Here is a 23,309-nt window from a genome sequence, read left to right on the forward strand (position 1 = left end):
GAGCTAGCTCTTAAGAAATAAGAGTGTTGCATTAGAATTTATAGCACAAGAAAATAAACCCCCCTTTTGACCGTGGTTAGATTTAGGATTTTAAGTTTATTGATTCTAGTGCACACAATTTTCTTTTGTTTATTTGAGTTATTCATATACTCCTTAAAGGCTACATGTTAATTAAATTTTTTAACACAAAACAAGGTCTAGACTCTAGACCAATACTAATTCGTTCTGCCTTTACCGTTAACTTCAATTGCTCCTGTTTTTTTTTGGGTAGGTTGTTCAGGGCAGGGGCGGATTACGATATCGAGTGGGGTTATTGAAATTCCCGTAAATTTTGCAATTGCCTAAATCCTGCATTTATATTGAGAAAGAGTTGTTGTTTTAAAGAATGACAAAAGTCCAACATCGGTGGTTAATAAGATGGGTGGACTCCTTATAAGGCTTGGGCAATCCTCCTTCCTTTGAGCTAGCTTTTGGGGTGTGAATTAGGCCTAAGACCTAATTTAACATGGTATCAGAGCAGGGTCCGTCTCACCCCATGTTGGGGCCCCCAAAATCAAAATTGCCCACGCACCAGATGCTAAGCACTGGGCGTGAGGTGGGGTGTTAAAAGAATGACAAAAGTCCCACATCGGTGATTAATGAGATGGGTGAACTCCTTATAAGGTTTGGACAATCCTCCTCCCTTTGAGCTAGCTTTTAGGGTGTGAGTTAGGCCTAAGACCTAATTTAACAGTTGTTGGTTCAGTGACAAAGAAGGAACCCCATTTCGATGCTCGCGGGATCAAGCCTCTGGTTCATGGGGTGTGAACTTTGAATTTGGGTTAATATGATACACAGATAATGTAATTTAATTTGAGATACAGTAGTTAAGTTAGTATTAACCTCGGCATCGGGGGAACGTGCCTACTTGTCTAAGTGATGGTGTTGGGCCTGGCAAGAAGTGGGAAAATGCTCAGAAAGTCACACTGCCAGCCTAACTTCACAGTGCACTAGTATTTCGAAAATAGAGTTTCATTAAAATATTAGTTAATCTTAGAAAAAGCATCAACCTTAGACCATTAATAAGATTTGATACTCCAAACTAAGATTAAATACACATAAAAATTTACAAGTTGCACTAAATTATCAAGGGAAGCTCGTAATTTTCGTAGAATGAGTACAAGTTTATTCACTTTTATGAAATTTAAAACTTAAATTTGCGATATGATCAGTCCTTATTTGAATTGTTATTTTTTACTATTAGCTGGCAACTTGTCCGACACCCGTTTATTTATATTTTCATAAATTTTTTATATACGGAACCTGCTGTAAGGACTATCAATTAATAATCCACCGGAAGTTTTATATGATCAAACTTTTTTGGTTTATTATATATCATAAGTCGTTTTGCTATTCTATTTTCGAAAACCAAAAACTCAACAAAAATACACAATTTCTTATCTCTTCTTGTGATATAATCAATGCAAAAAATATTTATGTGATATTATAACTTAAATTCTTGATTTATATGTGTTAAATTAGGTCTTGGGCCTAACTCACACCCCAAAAGCTAGCTCAAAGGGAGGAGGATTGTCCAAGCCTTATAAGGAGTCCACTCATCTCATTAACCACCGATGTGAGACTTTTGTCATTCTTTAACAATATGACAACAGACTAATCTATTTAACTTAGGGAAAAATTACAATAAAATATCATTCAGAAATCTAGTTTACAAAATATATACACAATGTATAGATAATGTATATAGTTTATATTAAATGTATACAATATACATATATACACTAAGTATACAACAAACGTGTACCAATAATGTATACTTCGACCATATTGATAAACTAGATGGCCAAAGAATACATTTACGTAACTTTCCTTTACTTACTACTATTAGTAATGACAAATCAAAGTTGGGAAGGCCCATGAGCCAAATCCTTAGAAGATCCCTATCTGGAATAAAAAAAACTGGACTTGCAGAAATAGCATCATTTAAGCAATTTGTGCAAAAGTACCCTACTTATTACACATTAAAAATGTCCATATAATAAAGTATGTTTTCACAAGTTTTACTGCCCGACTAATTTTAGCACAATCTTCGTTTTACTAATTTTGTTAAATTGTTTTTGGAGGCCTTGCCTTTTCAAGGGAATATATATTACCTTTATATAGGCATGAGTTGGGGATAGGGTAGAGTAGCCTTCAAAATCTCTAACTGAAATCAAATACATCTTATAGAGTTTCAATTAGAATTGAGTGCGTCTGGTAGATTTCTAATAAATTTCAATGTCTACATGAAGAAAGATAAAGGAGTAATAAAGAAAATTTGAAACTCAAAATTATGTTGGAAAAAAAGGTCATATTTGTTATATTTGCTTATGAACTATGCAAAAGGCCAGTACAAATTTATCTTCCGTTTCAAAAATAATAATCTTTAATTGAGGGATATGTAACATTATTGATATTAAACTTTATCATTTAAAAATAAGGGTAAAATTAGAATAAAAATATGAACATATTTGATCCCAACTATTAATGAAAGGATAATGTATTTCATATATTTAAAGGATACGTTGGACCCTTTTTACCTCTGACTCAATTTTAGGATAAATCTATAAGAAGCAACTAGCAAGTAGCAACGACATTTAATTAATTTAAGAGAGGAGTAATAAATAACAGAAATTTAACACAAGATGATTAAGTATTGACATGTTTTTTTTTTAGCTAGGCAACGCTGGTTGGTACCAGCCACGTGATTTGTCCTAACCAACATTCAATTGCATGCACCCTCCGTTTGTTAATAAACCCACATGCGATTAATAGTTGAAAAGGTGAATTTTTCTTATTAGCAATTATTGTGTGATTTAAACTTTTAAAGAAAATATTATTAGCGATTGTTGGTAACATTGTTATTAGAGCTGTCAATATGGGTTGGCCCACTTCATTCGGGTTAATTCATACTGACTTTGAAATTTGACGGGCTAGGCCGGGCTAACTCATTTTTTGTGTGGGCCTGAAAATGGTTGACCCAGTCCACAAGTACGTGGGCTACGGACTTTTCTAGGCCAACCCTCTTTTCTTAAAAGTATATTTTTTATAATTTTTTAATTAAATTATAATTTAAAAATATTATCATAAATATCGACAAGACAATATTACATGGTGTTAGTGTTACTATTTGTTAATCAAATACACAAATAAAATTATCTTTATAATATTTGTTAAGTTTGATTTCAAGTAAAAACATAAATAGTTAAATAGAAATATTAACCTAATTGTTTTTCAATAATCATAATAAAATACAAAAATTATGACAATATTTCATAAACTATGACCTATGTAGTTTTTTCCTAGAAATTTTAGGAAATTTTTATTTTATGTAGTATATATTTTATAAACAAAATTTGTATTTAAATTGTAATATTTCAAACTTTAAACATATATTGAGTTTATGCTCTTGTTATTTTTAATACTCTATTTTATTTTTATTTTTTAATTAATTTTTATTTGACCCACGGGCCGGTCCTATCCATATTTGTCAAGCCCCACAAATCGGCAAACTTATTCAGGCCGGGCTAAAAAACCATTTTCTTAAATAGGCTCCAAAAATCATAGCCCAGCCCTATCAAATCACGGATTAGACCAGACTAATCTAACGGATCTAGCTCATATTGACAACTCTAATTATTATATTGGAAAAACAGCTCTTTGGTTGCGTTTGTTTTTCTTAAAAAGCAAAATACTTTAGTAGTAACTACTTTTCAACAAAGCAACCACACTTTTCCCCTAAAATCGTAACTAGTACTCCTACTAAATTTTCTTTTTTGGTCCATTCCAACAAAATGACATATTTTTATATTAAATAAAATTTTATCTTAAAATGTCTATTTTATTCATAATGAAAATGATTTAAAACCACACAAATATCTATCACCTATTTTACACCACAAAGTTTCAAAAGTTTTTCCTTCTTTCTTAAACTCCATGTCAAGTTAAATTAATTCATATATCATATAAGATGGTACGGAAGAGCAATATAATACAGAATACATACAAAAGTATTAATACCTTTTTAGAAGTTAAACAATATTCATTTTTAGTGTTACACTTTACATTTTAATCTATTTTAAGAGAATTAAAACAAATACTTTTAATAAGATACCCCTCCATTTAAAAAAGAATGACCTCCTTTCCTTTTTAGTCTGTTTCAAAAAGATGACCTCTTTCTTTTTTTTGGTAACATTTTAATTTCAGCTTTCACATGACATGTTTAAGGCCACAAGATTAAAAACTAATTTTGTACGATTGACATAACTTTAATTTAGGACCACAAGATTCAAAAGTTTTCTTTAATTTTCTTAAACTTCGTGTCAAGTCAAACTAGACCATTCTTTATGAAACAAATGAAGTAATTAATAGCTAAATAAATATTTAAACTTAACTCTAAATAATAAACTTTAATTTTTTTAAAAAGAAAATCAAATCAAACAATATCATATAAATTAAATCGACGTTCAACGTCTTTTCATTTTTTTTCCCCGAAGTATGGTGGTATCTACCCTTCAACTCGTAAGCAAAATACAATTCTAGAAAGAAAACACGTGAATTGTTGTTAGTTGGCACGAAGGGTAGTAATAGCTCCACGCCAACACTCCCTTATAAATCTCCACCCCTTATTTCACCTTACTCTCAACATTAAAAAGGCACCTCATAACTCTTTTGAACAAAAAAAAAAAATGGCACCTTCAACACTAACAGCTCTAGCTAATGAAAAGACCCTTCAAACAAGTTTTATTAGGGATGAAGAAGAACGTCCAAAAGTGGCTTACAATAAATTTAGTGACGAAATTCCAGTAATATCGTTGCAAGGTATTGATGATATTAATGGAAGTCGAAGAAGTGAAATATGTGAGAAAATTGTAAATGCTTGTGAAGATTGGGGTGTTTTTCAGGTAACTGATCATGGGGTCGATGCTCAATTAATATCAGAAATGACAAAATTGGCAAAGGAATTTTTCGAATTGCCTCCTGACGAAAAGCTTCGGTTTGACATGTCTGGTGGCAAGAAAGGCGGCTTTATTGTCTCAAGCCATTTACAGGTAACAATTATTTCACACGTATTTTTAGATAGAGATATGCATGTCACGACAATTTATTAGTATTATTTTTTACTAATAAGGTGCATGTCATCATTTAGAAATAAATTAAGAAGTTAGTGATTAATTTCTAAATATAGAAAAGATATACTAAAAAGTAAAAAGTGTTTGTAACAGATCCCATTTCCCCCCCGAGTTATCCGTAGTTAAATTATAATGTTTTTTTAATTGTTATTTAAAATTTTACAGTATTGCATTATTTAGATGAAAAATTTTATTTTCTTTAATGACATTTTGGTATGGTCATGTCATTATCTTAATATGTTCATCTAATTTTGTCTTTATTTTTAAAAAAAATAAAGTGTTGAGGCTTAAGAGCCTCATTTTGTCTTTATTTATTATTTAGTTATTCTATGTTATTTTTTACACTGTTTTTTTTATTAGTAGCTCTTCGTACCCTATTTTTTCTTTGTGATGGATGTGTAACATTATATAACGATATAACAATCTATCCAAATACTATATTACTATGGAATGGAATGGGAAGAGATTTAAATTGTTAAAGAAAGTTGTTTTGTATAGGGTGAAGTGGTTCAAGACTGGCGTGAAATAGTGACCTACTTTTCATACCCAATTCGAGCTAGAGACTACTCTAGATGGCCAGACAAACCACAAGGCTGGAAAGCTGTAACTGAGAAATACAGTGAAAAATTAATGGACTTAGCTTGCAAATTATTAGAAGTACTGTCAGAGGCAATGGGCTTAGAGAAAGAGGCTTTAACCAAGGCATGTGTGGATATGGACCAAAAAGTAGTTGTCAATTTTTACCCAAAGTGTCCAGAGCCTGACCTTACCCTTGGGCTGAAACGACATACTGATCCAGGAACCATCACCCTCTTGTTACAAGACCAAGTTGGTGGGCTTCAAGCCACTAAAGATAATGGCAAAACTTGGATCACTGTTCAGCCCGTTGAAGGCGCTTTTGTTGTTAATCTTGGTGATCATGGTCATGTAAGTTGGTACTACTACATATTCCCATAAAATTATGTTTTCTAATTGACACTTAATTATGTGAATTTTGGACAGTATTTGAGCAATGGGAGGTTCAAGAATGCTGATCATCAAGCAGTTGTGAATTCGAATAGCAGCAGATTATCGATAGCCACTTTTCAGAATCCAGCACCGGATGCAAAAGTGTATCCGTTAAAAATTAGGGAAGGAGAGAAGGCAATAATGGATGAGCCGATTACATTTGCAGAAATGTACAGGAGGAAAATGAGTAAGGATCTTGAGCTTGCTAGGCTCAAGAAACTGGCCAAGGAACAGACTGAAGAGGCCAAGTTGGAGTCCAAGCCCATTGAGGAAATTCTTGCTTAAGTTTTACAATTTTAACACTTACAATATTGGATCTTGAAACAAGAGGCTACGCGTGTAATTTCTTTTATCAGTATTGTCTTGAATAACAATAAATCATGTTCTTGTGAATATTTTTATAATAGTCCAATAATTTTATTATTCGCGTGCTACCATCACTTCTACTACGATTTAATTGTTTTTTCAGTAGTTTTGCTTTCTCAATTTTGTTTTGCCAATAAACTAAAATTAGCTTCAATTGTAGTTGAAAAGAATTTTAGCTCCAATTGTAGTAGTGCTTGTTGCAACATTAGGGATACTCAGACACAACAAGTGGTATCAATTTTTGCCAAAAGAAACTCAATAATGTATTTAATGCTAGTAGTATTACAAAACAAATTAAGTCTTTTAGATGATACATGGCGCCATTTCCTACAAAAGAAGATACTATATATATGATTAGCCCAAGTTTACAGCCCAGTTGCTCACTTACATGCTTCTTTCTTTTAGCCCAATTTTCCGAGTTTAGAATTGCTTTTATTTATTTATTTTCTTAACATGTGAAAAAGTCGTGTCACAAGAGTTCACTTCCATTTGTTCTTCCGTGTGATTAATAAACAAAGATCAAATATGTTGTCCCTTCCTTCTTTTATTAATAGCCGGTTGCATCACGTTTTCTTAAACTTAGAAAACCACTTTATACGGTATTGTAAAAAAATAAATTTTAAAATCCAGGAAGAAAATGGAGTGAAGTATTTTTCTTTCTCAATTAACTAACAAGAAAAAAAAAAGATTTGTTTTATTTCTTGACGTATAAGTATGAGCTACTACCACTTTGTAATTGACAAGAAAAGAGTTTAAAAAAATTGATGTTGTGGAAAATATTGGTCATTTAAAAAGATAATTACATAATAATAAGCGTTATAAATTTGAAATTAATTTAATGAAAAGTATCATGCATAACCAGTTAATTTACATAAAAAATGTTTATATTATTCGTGAATCAGTATATATGCCAGCTAGTTTACAACAGAAATCTGTTAGTAATCTCTAAAAAGAACATTAATACATTCAAAGTTGTAGCTTTTAGACGCGTGAACCTTTCTTGCAAGAAACACAATTGTCCTTTGCTGTCCTGCTTTCGAAACCTAATCAATCCATATTTCTCGTTTATTTCTTTATTTTTTATTAATTTTCACAGTATTTTCTCCATCTCAAAATACTTATCGTCCTTACTAAAAATACATGTATATCTCAAAATTCTTCTCATTTTAGAAGTTCAAGAGATAATTGAAGTATTTTTTTAGTTCCATTTTACCCTTAGTAAAGGTTCTTCAAGAGTACAATATATATCTCAATTATAACATATTCTAATAAGTAAATAAAATAAACATTATACATGCACCCCTCCTAATTAATGTTTTCTTAAAGGGTATGTAAATGAAAAATACCACAAGTATTTGAGATGGAGAAAGTAGTGTATGGGTGACTTAATGTATATCTCAACTATTCACGGTAAAGAAACGAAACAAATCTATACACACCATCGATTATAGATAGAAGCAAAAGAATCATTTAACAATTTTTGTCATCTAGTTTATATACTCTAGGAGTGAACTAGTAAGTGGCTCCTTGCCTTTCAAACACCGACGTACAACACCCCAATATTTGGACGTAATGGGGCACGTTTCTTTATTTTTTAACACTCAATTATGTACCTTGCTTTCATATTTGGGTACATATAACCCACCCCCACCAAGAAAACAAAAAAAAAAAGGAAAAGAGGCTCCACAAAAAGGCAGCAGCTTATGTGCGACTACAGTTGAAATATAATGTGGCCAATGGGTGCGTACTGCGTGCAAGGCATGAAAAATTGTCGAACAACTCCGGCAAAAAAAAAAAGTAGAAAGATTATTTTCGAGACTCTCTGATCCCCACTCCTTCTTTTAAAAAAAGAAGAATTCATAAGTTGTATTATTAGGTTGCATTATTTGTTATAATTATAAGTGGTTTATGTTATTTTAAGACTACAAATGGAGAATTGCATTATTTGCACTATCCAACATTCCAACTCATATAACGATAAACTGATCTCACTCTTTTGCTGTGTGAAATGGAAATTAAATAAAGGAGTGTGAAAACGGACAAAGAGATTTGGTACATTAAACATGTCTAATTAGAGTGGACCCAATTTAATTAATAACAAGTCCCAACCTTCAATAAGATCAAAGCGTCACTAGAAATAAAAGTTTTTTGCCGCTGCAAATTAATGGGAAAAATTCTTTTGGCAAAAAAAATTGTCCAGAATGGTAAAATAACATATTTCACACTATGTTATTTTACCTTCTTGAACATTTTTACCCTTTTAACCTTAATACTTTTTAATTAAAAAATGAAAAAAAGACCAGTTTATTTTAAAATAAAAAGAATACTATAGACTTTTTAAATTTCTGATCAAATTAATGTGTTATAAAGCGTGATTTTTCTATCGGAACAACGGATCATTGAGAAACATATGGTACGAAAACAAAAAAATACTTATTATTTTTCGTGTGAAAAACTCCTCTCTTTTCTTTTGCATTAATTCAATCAAAGATATGTGGAAAAAGCACTACTGAACATTTTAGTAGAAAGTTTCAATGGAGAAATAGTGTTTTTTTTAATAGTTACATTTCCGTAACCTATATATATGAATAATAAACTATTAAATTGTTATTCATATATACCTTCTTTAATTTTCTTTTTAATTTGTAAAAGTTGAAACTATAGAAAACTATATATTTTAATTAATTTTTGGAGCATAAAGTGTACAAATTCTGCCGTTTCCTATTGTGATGGTCAAAAACAAATAACGCGTCGTTGTTTAAACGAAAACGCAAAAAACTACAAAGATTTGGTCTTCTTTTGCGTTTCTAAAGGTGACACTAAAATGTAACATTTTACTTTCATCCTCTTTTATGTGTATTTATTACTAGTTATGAAATATCCATGCCGTGCACGGGCCTAGTATTTAAAATGGTGATAAATGATATTACAGTATTTCATGAAGTGTAAAATAAATACTTGATAGATGTTATTAATATTGATAAATTTTAAGCGATATTGATTAAATAATTTTAAATTTTTGCTCTAAAATAAATTATAATATATATTTGTATGATAGTAAATAATGCGAAGAGACTTATCAAGATGTCCATAATTAAATATTGTTCTTCATCGACAATTGGTTTTTTATGCAAAACAATTATAATACTTACACAAATATTATTGACATTTTAAATAATAAAGTTATAACTAAAGGATATGAATTTAAAACTAAAGGTCATAGCTAAAACGATTTTCACAATTTCAGAAAAATTATACACTAAATAAATTTAAATAGAATTAATGAAATAATTATTTAAATTTTATTCTAAAAATACTTTAAAGCAAAAGACGTATCTGCTTGAATTCACAGCTCTCAAAGAAAATATTATATATATTATCATTTAAACGATAACAACAACAACAACATACCCAGTGAAATCCCACTAGGTGGGGTCTGGGGAGGGTGGAGTGTACGCAGACCCTGCCACTACCTCGTAAAGGTAGAGAGGCTGTTTTCGAGAGACCCTCAGCTCAAGTACATCAAAACCAAGTAACAGGCGAGGAAAACATTGTTTATCATTTAAACGATAAACATGAAAATAAAAGGGCAAGTGTGTATGTAGTCAAGTCAAGTCAAGTCTACTACTCATATATAGTTTGTTTTGCCATTCTCTTTGGTTAACTTTGAATTTTGAGGAATACAGCCAAATAAGAAACCAAAAGCCTTGGAATATTCCGATAAAAGTGCTAATTTCTGCAATTTTACATTTTTTCCAAGTGTGAACTTATTGAGAGTAGTGAGAAGATACTCTTTAAAACTCGATTTGTTTAATTGTTCTATCACGTACAAGTAGTTCATTCTACTAAATTTTCTAAAATTATTTGTTTGTTACTAGGACCTAATACTTTGTTTAATCCTTGTTGTCTCAAGTCAATTCCATTGATACTCCAAATTCATGTCTTTTTTAATACTTTAATTTGTTCACACGTAGAAATTATCAATTCGAAAATTCTAATTAAGTTCACACGTTTTTAATATTATTTTTTACACAAATTCTATATTTAATTCTAAAAATATTTATAGAGCAGCCAGTTTTAATTACTGATCTTCTAATAAGTTCCGTCCAAAGATACTTTTAATAGGTTTGGTACTTGAATTAAAGCCTTCATTAATGTGATTTTACATTGTGTAATACTTAATTAAAAAAAAGTCTACTATCCGATTTTTTTTTTAATTGGCAGGATTTGAACTCAAGAAATCTAAATAAATCTCTATATATATAAATGAGGAACATAGAGAAGGTGATGTGGCACCTCTCTATGGCCTCCATTCTATTTTATTTTTTTTCTCTTTTTCTTGACATTTTTTCTTATTTCTTTCAATTATTTTTTTCTTGCAAAATCATCTTCTTAACTTATACCTCTTCAATTATATAAATTCTATTCTTAAATTAGTATTAATAATATTCATAACTCCCAAACCTTTCATATTCATAACCTCTCAAACCTTTCATATTTATAACCTCTAATTATTTAATGTGGAAGGTTATATTAACACTATAAAATCACACTAAAATTAGTGTGTTATTTGTAGTCATCTTTGGTTAGAGAATTAGTGGCAGACATATTACAATATTTGTAAGGTTTGAGGTGCATTATCTTTTTCAAATATGATTTCATATATTACTTTTAATTAGCAAGTAAGACTAATATGTCAAAGCATAATTTTGTTTCTTCTAGATAAATTATTTTGTTTTGTTGTCTTTGAGATTCAATTTAGGACTAATAATCTATTTGTTATTATTTTTCTTGACTCTTGTATATAGGACGAAATGAAATCATCTAGAGATGGAGATTAATGGATTTTGAGCTATATATATGGATTATTCTTTATTTTATTTTCAGGGGATTAAGAAGTAATGTTTCTATTATATTATTTCCTTTTGAATTATTTATGTTTTGTTAAAAATGATTATAGGTGTAGGAGGATTTATGATTAAATGCAATTTTCTCCTTATTCTTTATCCTTTTCTTCTTTTGCTAGATAATTTTTTAACTTATTTAATCATATTTTGCAGATTATAGGAGATATATCTATAATGAAAATTGTTAGACATTCTTGCATAATTTGATTTTACAAGGTAAAATAATTTGATATGTCTAATATAATTGCAACTCTTTCTTTGTTGAAATCATACATTTAATATTATTTGTTTGTGTTTGTGAAGATATAAATCCTAAGTTTTTTTTTTTAAAAAAATATTTAATTTATTTTCTTTAGACCTCTATGTAATTCTTAGATAATTTGATTATATTATAATGATAACACTCTTCAAAAAGATTATTTGTTCAGGTAAATTCATCTCACTTTTTGTTGATAATATTAATTTATTGTGTTTGTGGGGTATAATATTTTAAAACATATAAGCAGGAAATGACTAAATGAATATCGATATGCTACTTAAAGAAATACGTACATATACTTCCATAGTCCGAATGGAGCAAATTTTAATAACAAAAATGATAGAACATGAGAATGTTAAAGTTAATTTTATAATTTTGAAAATACAGTTTGTTTTATTAAAAACAAACTCTTTATTAATGTATAAAATTGCAATTCTTTTAAAATTTTTTCTATTTTTTTTGTTTTCTAGGAGATTTCAAGTTGTTTATTAATAAGTCAAGTTGCAGTCTTTATATTTTTCATATTGGTTGTTTTCCAGGAGTTCTCAAGTTATTTTAAAATTGCGATTAATTTATAATTTAAAAAATATTGTTGGTTTCCTTGCTTTCTATTTACTTATAATAAAACATTTGTCTCAATAACTCTAATTTGATTGTCTTTTCATTTTCTATAATTAATGTTCTTTATTAATGTAATAATGTACAAATATTACTCCTATTATGTTACAAACAAGTCCAAGGCCACATTGTTAATCCTCTTAATTATTGTGACTCTTTATTCTCGGGAATTTATTATATTAAATGTAATATTTATTTAAAATGTGAAATATACTTTTTAATATTTTTGTGTTTAAGCCAAGAAAAATTTAAAAAAATAGGAATTTGTATGTGTCATTTTTTTGAATCTTTTTTGCGTAGTTAATTCTCTCTTTTGTTCTCTTTTATGTTTATTTCTAAATTTTACATAATTCTTTTGTTTTCCCAATATAAGTTGTTCAAAAAATAATTAAATATCTGAACCTAAATATAATAATAATATATTAAGATATGAAATCTAACTAATTAAGATTGTTATTTTTCATCATTTAAATATGTAAACTTTTTTTATTTAAAATTTAATTATTAAAAAGTTACTCAAATATTAAATTAATCTAATATTGTACAATAAAAATAATTAAAATATGTGATGATTGGGTGATGACGATGACAAGTAATAGTAATTGTGGATAATGATTAAAAATAGTGTTGGCTAACGGTATAATCATGGACAATAACTATTAATCGCAATCCGAGTTACACATTGTCGAAAAATTATACTAAGAATATAATTAAAAAGATTACAAAGAAGCAGAAAAGAATGAACAGATTTCAAGTTTACATAAATATATATAAATTATACTAAAAAAGATCCCAAATAAAAAAGAAAAAAATGATCACATCTCAAGTTTACATTTCAGTAGTTCTAATATTACCTTCTCTTTTTTTCTCTATGAAATTTATTTTTAGTATTTAACTTTTCAAAGTTCACATATATTGATTTCTTAATGAATTTCATATTTAACCTAAATATTTTTCATAGCTTCTCTTCTATGAAATTATGTGATTAATAAAAAATTCCTTTTATTAAAGTATTATTGATATTAGTATGTAACTTTATTTTAATTCTTTTCATAACCGCGCGAATCGCGACCAAGTACACATAATTCTGAAAATGTTATTGAAGAGATACATCTTGGGGGTAAGATACTTCCATAATTAACCCTTACAAGTTGGGTTTTTGATATTTTTTAGAAAAGAGAAATGTATTTGGTTGTTGAAATCTATTTTAAAATCACGTTGAACAAAGATATTTTCGTGTTTCGAATTTTTAGGAAAGTTTCCAAATCCTAATCTTAGATAACCCAATTGACGCCATTAATTAGAATAAATCTTCATTATCTTTATGACCAGTGTATCAACTAGAATGGTCATCTCATCACCATATATAGAAGTTAATTAGGGCCTGTTTGGATTGGCTTTTGGCTTATGACTTATAAGTCAAAAGCCATAAGTTAGGATTTCTAACTTAATGACTTTTGACTTATTTTTGTTATTTTGGCTTTAAAATAAGTGTTTATAAGTACTTTTTAACTTTATCCAAACACTTTATAACTGTTTAAAAATTATTTTAGCTTAAAAACACCTAAAATAAGTCAATCCAAACAGACACTTAGTCACTCACTTGTATAGTTCAAGTTTGAAAGTTTCTTGATATGACTTGTACTTGCCAAATACTCCACATGTGAAAGGTCAATACTTGTGCCAAACATAGGCATAATTCACTCTCAACTTTGATCAGCCAGTAGGATTGGGACAGATATCGATTGACACTTCAGGCATTTACTTGTCCACTGCTTTTAAAAATATCAGAATTAGTGACTGATAAATTTAATTTATAGCAACAAAAATCTTCTCTAATCCTGGCAATGTAATTTAAAATATTATGTAAAAAAAAGTTCACATTTAGTTTCAAGTTTTTTAAACATAGTTAATAGTTAACACATTGCAAAGATTTTTAATTTAATCTGATATTGACTTTTTTTTTTAGTAGGATATTCGATCTTACGAGAGCCCTATTAAAATATATATGTATTCTTTAGCGTGTTGGATGCCTAGAGGACATTTGGGAAATGTTTGAGGATTTGACGATCAAACATGGGGGGATTTAATTTATTTTGTAGATAGTATTTCACTTTCAAATAATTAAAAAGTGGTTGTTAAACCACTTCAATCATCTTTATTTATATGGCTAACATTTCATCACCTTATTACATCTCTTATCCTCCTCTTGTCGGTACGTAGACTATTGAGCAATCGACATTTTTGTTTTCCTTAATTTATATAGAGTTATGTCTTTGTTTAAAAGATCTTAGTTAACTAATCAAGTACACAGAATATTTAGTTAGGCAAACGCATATCACCGACTCCCTCTTCCTCCTTTTCAACTAAGTAATTCGAAGTAAATTTGTAAAGATATTAGCATTAATTAAACTCATTATACCTTTATAATATTAAGTTTGAAATTATATTTTAATAATAATATTATATGATATGACTGTTAACGTTTTTGTTTCTTTTTTTAATTAATCCCTCTGATGGACGGCGAGGCATTTTCTAACAATATTGTACTCTGCAAAATGCTTATCTATATGATGTCTTAAACTTTAGTTTATTTTAATCACCATGAGTTTTTCCTCGACTCTGATGGATTATATGTGGTATACTGGTGTCCTTAGAAAATAAAATTCATCTTAAGTTGGTGATTAAACTATTCCCTCTATACAATTTTACGATCACTTTAGATTCTTTTTATGTCCAGTAAAAAAAAGAAATGAATATAAGGTATAATTCACTAAGCTATTCTTATTTATTAAATGTTTTTGAATTGAACATTTCTATATTAAAAAAATCTATTTCTTTTATATTAAGAAAATAGCTAAAAACAATTTGTATCGTTAAGGTGATAATTATTTTAATTTGATATAATTTTTTTGAGCTATAGCAATAGTTAACATATGATATGGGAAACACTTTTTTTTATGTCGGTGATATAGTTAAAAATAATTATTAATTTTCAATTCTTGAATTTCTAAAGTAATAATTATTTTTAACTATATAAAGCGATAATTAAAAAGAGGACGAAGGGAGTAACTTAAGTTCATTTTCTTTCCTTACCATTGTAGTATGATTTAAATTTAAAATACTAAATATATATATGAATGGTTGTTTGAATCACGTGAATGAAAACTGAGGTCAAAAATAGTTTGGGATGTATAGAAAATTTTTAGCACTCGTATCATGGAGTGAGAATGCAATGGAAAAATGCTTTTTAAATTTCTATCAAACTAATTAGGCTTATGTCATTTTACTGGTTGTCAATTGATTAGGCTTATGCTCAACCTTTCGAATGTTGACAAATTAATGCTTTGTACGTATTGATATGTTTGGAGCACATCCCAAACTATTTTACTCTAAAATTTGAATTAATATCACGTGATTTCTTCTATGTATGTCTTTTTATTTAAAATTATGATAATTTAGATATGTATTTGTGCACATTTAAAATTAAACGATATCTAAGGCCAAATTAAAATTTATATATTTATGATTTATACCACGTTTTTTTTTGTGTCAGCTTGTCTTTTCTAGTAGTCTTGATACCAAATTTCTGCACGTGGGTATGAAATACGTACCTGAGGAGAGGAAGGGACTGGTAATTCCACAAGAAAACACCAAAAACCTCATTTATATTTTCTGTTGTTCCATTAAAAAAGAAAAGTGAGAGAAAAATCTCAATCTGAGAGAGGCGATTATTTTATTTTTTATTAGAGAGAAAAAAATGTTAGATATAGAAAATGAAAAGAAAGAAGTTATAAATAATCAGTTTTTTCTCCCTCCATTCTTCCAAACTGAAAATAAGAAATAAGAGGGCTTATGGTTTTCTTGTTCAAAAAAAAATTGAAAAAGTTTGTTTTTTGACCATTACCATGGTCCATCACCTCCCCTCTCCTTCTTCCTTTCTTCCTCCTCCTATTTCCTATAATCTTTCCTCTTTTATTTAATTTGCCCCTTTTCTTTCCTCCCTATATTATCCATAATCTTGATTCTTGATTATTTGGTTTTTTTTCTTTTTCTTTCAAACATCTGAAAATTTTAAACTTTGAGGATTTTAATCATATATCAAAATGGGCAATATATGTTTTTCTAGCTCAAAAGTTAGTGGTTCTAACAGCAACACCCCTTCCACCACCAATACCGCCACCGTGAATGGCCACCGTAATCGGCGGAGCTCAGCGAAACCGGTTTCTGCAACAACAAATACATCAAGAAAACAAGAGGGGTCTCATTACAATCGACAGAAAGGTAAGGATAACGGTGGGGTTAAGCAACAAACGAAAAATGTTAAGCATAATACGAGGAGGCAAAGTGGGGTTATTCCTTGTGGGAAAAGAACGGATTTTGGGTATGATAAAGATTTTGATAAGAAGTTTACAATTGGGAAGTTGTTGGGTCATGGACAATTTGGATACACATATGTTGCCACAGATAAGTCTAATGGAAATCGCGTGGCTGTCAAGAGAATTGAAAAGAAAAAGGTTCTCTTCTTTCCCCTTTCCCCTTTCCCCTTTCCCCATCCCCTGCTATATCAAATTCTTATGGAGTTATGTAGTGCACCAAATTTGGAATCAGGGTTCTGAAAATTTCTGTTCAATCCTAATTATAGGTTCAAGTATCTCTTCTGAATTATTTTTAAATGTCTTGATTGACTTCGGTTGACTCAGAAGAATATCCATAAACTACTGAATTGCTTCGCATGCTTTATCCTTTTTGTTTTTAGTTCATGTCTCTGTTTATTTGGTTCAATCAGTGTATTTGTATAGCTTTTGTGGTTACAAAATACTATCTTCTGCTAGTTTTGAAGTACCAATTTAAGTTGTAGTTCATTTTTAATGGATTGCTAACCGGTGAAGCTGCGCTTTTTAAGAGACCATCATCGAGGCGCCCGGTCTGAACATGCCAGGTTGGTTGACAAACCCAAGGGCAAAGCCGGGGGGGAGGGGGCAGCTGGAAAGGATAGTTCCTGAGGTTCTAAAAAATAATAAACAGGAGCGTGGGTACATACAAACTTGACTGATGGGATAAGTAAATATCTCGAAAACTATAGGTTTATGGGAGCTGTTTGGTTAATAATGATGGTTGTGGTTCTAAGCATTGACATATCGAGAGAAACACCTAAGCACTGGACCTTAGTTTTCTGTGATTAGTGCTGCTTGTTGTTATTATGTACAGTTAAATGGAAAATGGCTTCCCTGACCTGGTTTAGACTATAGAGAGAGAGCTGGTTTTTAGTCAATTGGCACTGGAAACTTCTTTGCGCGGACTCTTCACTTTCGATGCTGCACCCCTGTCGGATTCTCCAAAAATACACTACTTTTGGAGAATCTAACATGCACCCGTTGACATTTTGAAGAGTCCGAGCAACATAGCTTATCTGTGACTTACTGCACAAGTCTTGGTTATTGATGCATGATGCAACTATTTTGTTCACCATCGGCTTTTATGGAGAAAAACTTTTCTTTTGGTGAAAGGTTCCTCCAGCTTTGTCTCGTATAATCTCTGCACACCAGTTGAGATGTGTTCATCCTTCTGGAATGATGGGGTTATTCATGCAAATACGAATACTTGCAGAAGTTTCTCTTTTTGACGCTTGTTAAGTTTTAGTACTATTGCATGATCAATTGCCTTACCTTGAACTTCTTGATGTTCCAGTTTATTACAACTATAGCATAACTCTAGTGAATCGTTGCAGATGGTTGTTCCAATTGCAGTTGAGGATGTAAAACGAGAAGTCAAGATATTGAAGGCCCTAGCTGGTCACGAGAATGTAGTTGATTTCTATAATGCATTTGAGGATGATAACTATGTTTACATAGTAATGGAGTAAGTTTCGTTATTAAGAGCTCTGTTTGGATTCGTCAGGTCCTAGTTCTTTGCTTAACAATCGATTATGCTATCTGATGGGAAGTTGATGGATTAGAAATTTGTTTTCCTGTAGGTTATGCGAGGGCGGAGAACTGTTGGACCGCATTTTGGCCAAGTAAGTGGTATAAACCAGGTTTACTTAATCTCGTGATCTGTGGTGCTTGCTCTATAATTTATTTCTTGTTAAGAAGAATACTTATATAATTTATCGATGATTTCCTTTGATCAGAAAGGACAGCCGTTATACCGAGAAAGATGCAGCAATAGTTGTGGGTCAGATGCTGAAAGTTGCCGCTCAGTGTCATTTACATGGTTTGGTGCATCGTGATATGAAACCTGAGGTTTGCAAGAAGTTATGTACTTCCTTTGGTTTATTAATGCTGCTTCATGTTGCTTCTCTTACACACATTTCTTTCTTGTAGAATTTTCTCTTTAAATCTCCAAAGGAGGACTCACCACTAAAGGCCACAGATTTTGGTCTTTCAGACTTCATAAGACCAGGTGATTGGATGTCCACAAATCTACTCAATGACATATTTTAGTTTAAACTCATTTTTCTTATTTGAAAAAGATCTTTTGCTATGGTGTATGAACTTCAATTCTTCATAAATCTGTTAAAGCCGTCAAAGATGTTTTTGGTTCTTCCTCAGATAGCAAAAACTTATAACTGTAAATTAATAAATGCAGGGAAGAAATTCCAAGATATAGTAGGAAGTGCATATTACGTAGCCCCAGAGGTATTAAAGCGTAAATCTGGACCTGAATCAGATGTGTGGAGCATTGGTGTAATTACATTCATTTTGCTTTGTGGTCGTCGGCCCTTCTGGGATAAAACAGAGGATGGCATATTCAAGGAGGTGAGCTGCTAATATTTATTTTTATAGCTCTGCAGCTGGGCAACATTTTATATAGTGATTTTTTTCTTGGAAACTTGTGGAAATGCATTATGATCTTTAAGCTCTACTAGGAAATAAACTTTGTATTCTGTCAAAGTGGCATGTTTATCATTATTGACTTTGCATAATACATTTTAAAAAAATGCATAATTCTGTGTCTGATTAGCCAATTTTACATTTGAGATTTCAGAATTTTACTCCAAATATGGTACTGATGATGAATTTCCTGTATAGTTGTGCTTTATTATTCTTAGTTCTTGATTAGCTTAGTCTGCATTCCATAGTCGGTATTAAAATTTCTTGAACCTGAAATTTTCTTGTTCTCTTTTGAGTTCATCGAAGCTACTGCTATATCTTTGAATAAGGATTGTCTTGGTGTTTATTTAAATAAAATCTTATTCAAATGTGTTATTTTATTCCTTTGAGAAGTGTAACTTGTTCATTGTCATGTTCGGTAAAGTCTTTGTGCTTTAATTTTAGCTGATTTAGTATTGTTTCTAACTCCGCTTCTGCTATGCTAAGGTCCTACGAAACAAACCTGATTTTCGTCGCAAGCCATGGCCAACTATAAGCAACAGTGCTAAAGATTTTGTTAAGAAATTATTGGTGAAAGATCCTCGTGCTAGACTTACTGCTGCCCAGGCCCTATGTAAGTAATTGTATTCTGATTTAGTACGATCTTTTGAAGTGATGTTTAGGTTTTACAATTACCAAGAATGATTATCGGAGAAGTAACTCAAGGTCCAAAAGATTCATACACTGAATTTGTCAATTTTGAGTCAGCCACTTCATTAGCAATGTTTGGTGTTGGATGTCCATTTTATCAGTTCTTCCTAAATAGCTTTCATATTTCTGTTAAATTTCATATAATTATATTGAATAATTTTCATATAATTATTTCATTGTTTTCACTTAATTAGATGTTACTGGTATTCTCATCACCTTTGAATTGTTGATGCAATAAATGGTAGTTTTTTCAAACTGATATATACGAACATTTCAGCACATCCATGGGTCCGTGAAGGAGGTGATGCTTCTGAGATTCCACTAGACATTTCTGTCTTGTCCAACATGCGACAGTTTGTCAAATACAGTCGATTAAAACAATTTGCATTACGGGTAACTTCATAGCTTTCTTACTTTCATAGACTTATCTGATGCAAGGTCAAAATAAAAAGTAGAGAACATTAACTTCATGTGATTTCGTTATCCGGCGTCTCCCGGAAACAGCCTCTCTACCTCCACGAGGTAGTGGTAGGGTCTGCGTACACTCTACCCTCCCCCAGACCCCACCTAGTGGGATTTTACTGGGTATGTTGTTGTTGTTGTCGTTGATTTCGTTATCCGGCGTCTCCCGGAAACAGCCTCTCTACCTCCACGAGGTAGTGGTAGGGTCTGCGTACACTCTACCCTCCCCAGACCCCACCTAGTGGGATTTTACTGGGTATGTTGTTGTTGTTGTTGTTGTTGATTTCGTTATCCGGCAGGCATTGGCTAGCACACTTGATGAGGAGGAGCTGGCAGATGTCCGGGACCAGTTTTCTGCAATTGATGTGGATAAAAATGGTGTTATTAGCCTTGAAGAAATGAGACAGGTATTTCCCTTATTTCATGGTCTAGTCCTGTACAGTTTCTCTAAGTTTCTGGCTAACATCGCGAGCACTTATATTCCTGTCTTTGCAACAAAGCATTCTGTAATATAATGTTATTTTTGTCAACTATATTCTCTCCTATGACATCCAATTCTAATGCAGGCACTTGCCAAGGATCTCCCCTGGAAGATGAAAGAATCACGGGTTCTTGAGATTCTTCAAGCGGTAAGCTAATATATCTAGGAATGAAGTATATCACTATAATATGGCATGTAAGATTAAGTTATTACTATGAAATACCTTCTATGGCGTCAAGCTGGAACGTGTTTGCAACCAATTTAGTCCCCACTCCTCTGAAAGGGAATAAGGAAAGAAAAGGACAAATGCACCAAAGAGCCATCCACAAAAAGGAAAAAAGGAATGTGATGTCACATAGTAGTTCTGTAAATTTCCAGCTTATGAGTCCATGTGATAATCTGAGGGTTTACTCAACGATTGTCAATGCTTTTTTTCTGCCTATGTATACTGCATTTCCTACAGTTTTTTCTCCTTGTAGTTCAAAATCCTGAAGCATTTTGTTCATTGATTTTTCAGATTGATAGTAACACAGACGGGCTTGTTGATTTCCCGGAGTTTGTTGCAGCGACTCTACATGTACATCAGTTAGAGGAGCATAATTTGTTAAAATGGCAGCAAAGATCGCAAACTGCTTTTGAGAAATTTGATGTTGATAGAGATGGATTCATAACTCCAGAGGAACTTAGAATGGTTAGTATGTCGTATTTTCTTCTTCAAGTGATCAACACTGTTGTGTATATATATATATATATATAAATGCTAGCTTTCTAGAAATTTTAACCCTGTCCTGTTCCGCAACTCTGCAAAGATAAAACCAAAAGACGAGTAGAAAAGAAATACTAAGAGTTGAGACTGTGGATTCGTTGGTAGCCCCAAAATTCTAAAAATACTCATATCTGGCTTTTACTTGTATGCAGCATACCGGCTTAAAAGGCTCCATAGACCCACTGCTAGAAGAAGCAGATATCGACAAAGATGGAAAGATAAGCTTGTCAGAATTCCGCAGGCTTCTAAGAACTGCAAGTATAAGTTCACGAATGGTGACTAGTCCTACAGTCAGAGGCTCTCGGAAAATCTAGTCAGAGTGTTTAAGAGATGTGAAAGTTATCCATGAGAAAATTTTGTTGGAAAATCACGTTCATTTACATGTTCTCATGTGCTGCAATTCTGTCGCTAAAATGAATGAGATTAGAGACATTTGGCCTTGTGTAGCCAGCGCCCCTCCGGCTCCTGCAGAGTTTGCCAGAAAAGCATTTGGCATGAAGTTGCTTTCTCCTAAACAACCAGCAGCAATTAATGTTCATAATCTGGTCGTTTTAAATGTACATTCTTTGTGAGTTTTTCTGGGGTTCCCTTTGAGTATGTATGTAATACAACGTCACTATAGATTATATGATCAATGATAAAAATATACATGTATCACCAGGACTTAATGTTATAGGTCAGTTGGTATCACCTTTTTTATAAGCGTGTCAATATTTTTCAACCAGCTTGTCATTATGTAAAACAAATTATCTTGTCAAGAATCAATATATATAACTCTGAGGATACCATCATATCTAGAAGAACATCAATCGAGATATCAATGTCTAATTTTACTTTTCGATATATTATTGACCTATCGATACCTTATAGTGGATGTGTAATTCTTTGGCCTATAACCAATTAGAAGATGTTGTGAAGTAATAAAAAAATTTGGCCCATGCAGGTCTCGAACCTGCGACCTTCGCGTTATTAGCACGACGCTCTAACCAACTGAGCTAATGGGCCATTTGTTCTGAACTACGAAGTTAAATTATATAGCACAAATACAATTTATATCCAGTAAAAAAATGACCTTGGTTTTCCTAAAACGATCACACGACAACTATTTTCGAAATATCTAATTCAATAAACTATTATTCTGATCAACACTAGTTGTTCTTCGACGCTCGCCCAAAATATATATAAATTATCGAACACTTGAACTTCAAGCAAATCAAAGTGGATCATTATTTATATTTATATGGCGAAATGGTCTGGTGAACCCTTGTACTTGTATTAGTTTGTATTCTTCTATTTACTCATTTGTCATCTGGACCCTTAAACTCAATTAAATTGAGATTTTTAAGTCCCTCCAATCATGTGTGTAGCTCACTCTCCTTTATATAATTGACATGTCAGATATATCAATGTCATATCATAATTATTTCATAACTATTTTTTAAAATTATTAACCAAAATTATTTAATAAAATGTAAAATAATATTTTGGCATTTTTTAAAGTGAAATTTCATACATCCAATTCTCCCTATTATCACTGTTTCAGGACCAAAATCCAGCGGAGAAAGCCATCGCCACCGTCGTCGCCATTTTTGCCGGCAAAATCACATATACTTTCTCCCTCACCCATCTTCATCTCCGCCGCACACCATCACTATTTTTCTTTCATCCTCCAACATCCACAAAAACAACAACCTAAGAAAAGGGACATTGAGAATGGAAGTCTTAAAAATAAAATCTTGAATCTC

The 23,309-nt window shown here is 31.2% G+C and overlaps 2 protein-coding genes and 1 non-coding gene across 3 annotated transcripts; 2 read left to right on the forward strand and 1 right to left on the reverse strand.

The window, feature by feature from the left end:
* Positions 1-4,727: 4,727 nt before the first annotated feature.
* On the forward strand, positions 4,728-6,569 carry F3H (flavanone 3 beta-hydroxylase). Its single transcript, NM_001288001.1, is given in 3 exon segments — positions 4,728-5,090; positions 5,670-6,098; positions 6,174-6,569. Coding segments are annotated over 3 exon segments (1,083 nt in total). The 3' UTR covers positions 6,465-6,569.
* A 9,492-nt stretch (positions 6,570-16,061) lies between these two features.
* LOC102590362 (calcium-dependent protein kinase 28-like) lies at positions 16,062-22,265 on the forward strand. Its single transcript, XM_006340676.2, has 12 exons — positions 16,062-16,846; positions 18,061-18,191; positions 18,307-18,348; positions 18,463-18,574; positions 18,656-18,734; positions 18,921-19,090; positions 19,652-19,778; positions 20,133-20,248; positions 20,617-20,724; positions 20,884-20,946; positions 21,316-21,489; positions 21,717-22,265. Exons 1-12 carry the CDS (start codon positions 16,436-16,438, stop codon positions 21,876-21,878), a joined length of 1,695 nt encoding a protein of 564 aa, XP_006340738.1. The 5' UTR covers positions 16,062-16,435; the 3' UTR covers positions 21,879-22,265.
* A 230-nt stretch (positions 22,266-22,495) lies between these two features.
* TRNAI-AAU (transfer RNA isoleucine (anticodon AAU)) lies at positions 22,496-22,569 on the reverse strand. The gene has a single exon. It is a non-coding gene; the product is annotated as a tRNA-Ile (tRNA).
* Between the last annotated feature and the right edge of the window lie 740 nt (positions 22,570-23,309).

Source organism: Solanum tuberosum, unplaced genomic scaffold, assembly GCF_000226075.1.
Source record: "Solanum tuberosum cultivar DM 1-3 516 R44 unplaced genomic scaffold, SolTub_3.0 scf00020, whole genome shotgun sequence".
NCBI lineage: Eukaryota > Viridiplantae > Streptophyta > Magnoliopsida > Solanales > Solanaceae > Solanum > Solanum tuberosum.

What these genes read in the sequence shown, in the direction of transcription:
- LOC102590362 (XM_006340676.2), top strand. Translation starts at nt 16,436, where the DNA reads ATGGGCAATATATGTTTTTCTAGCTCAAAAGTTAGTGGTTCTAACAGC. An exon ending in AGAGAATTGAAAAGAAAAAG is followed by an intron (nt 16,847 to 18,060) that starts GTTCTCTTCTTT and finishes GAATCGTTGCAG; the next exon opens with ATGGTTGTTCCAATTGCAGT. An exon ending in TATGTTTACATAGTAATGGA is followed by an intron (nt 18,192 to 18,306) that starts GTAAGTTTCGTT and finishes GTTTTCCTGTAG; the next exon opens with GTTATGCGAGGGCGGAGAAC.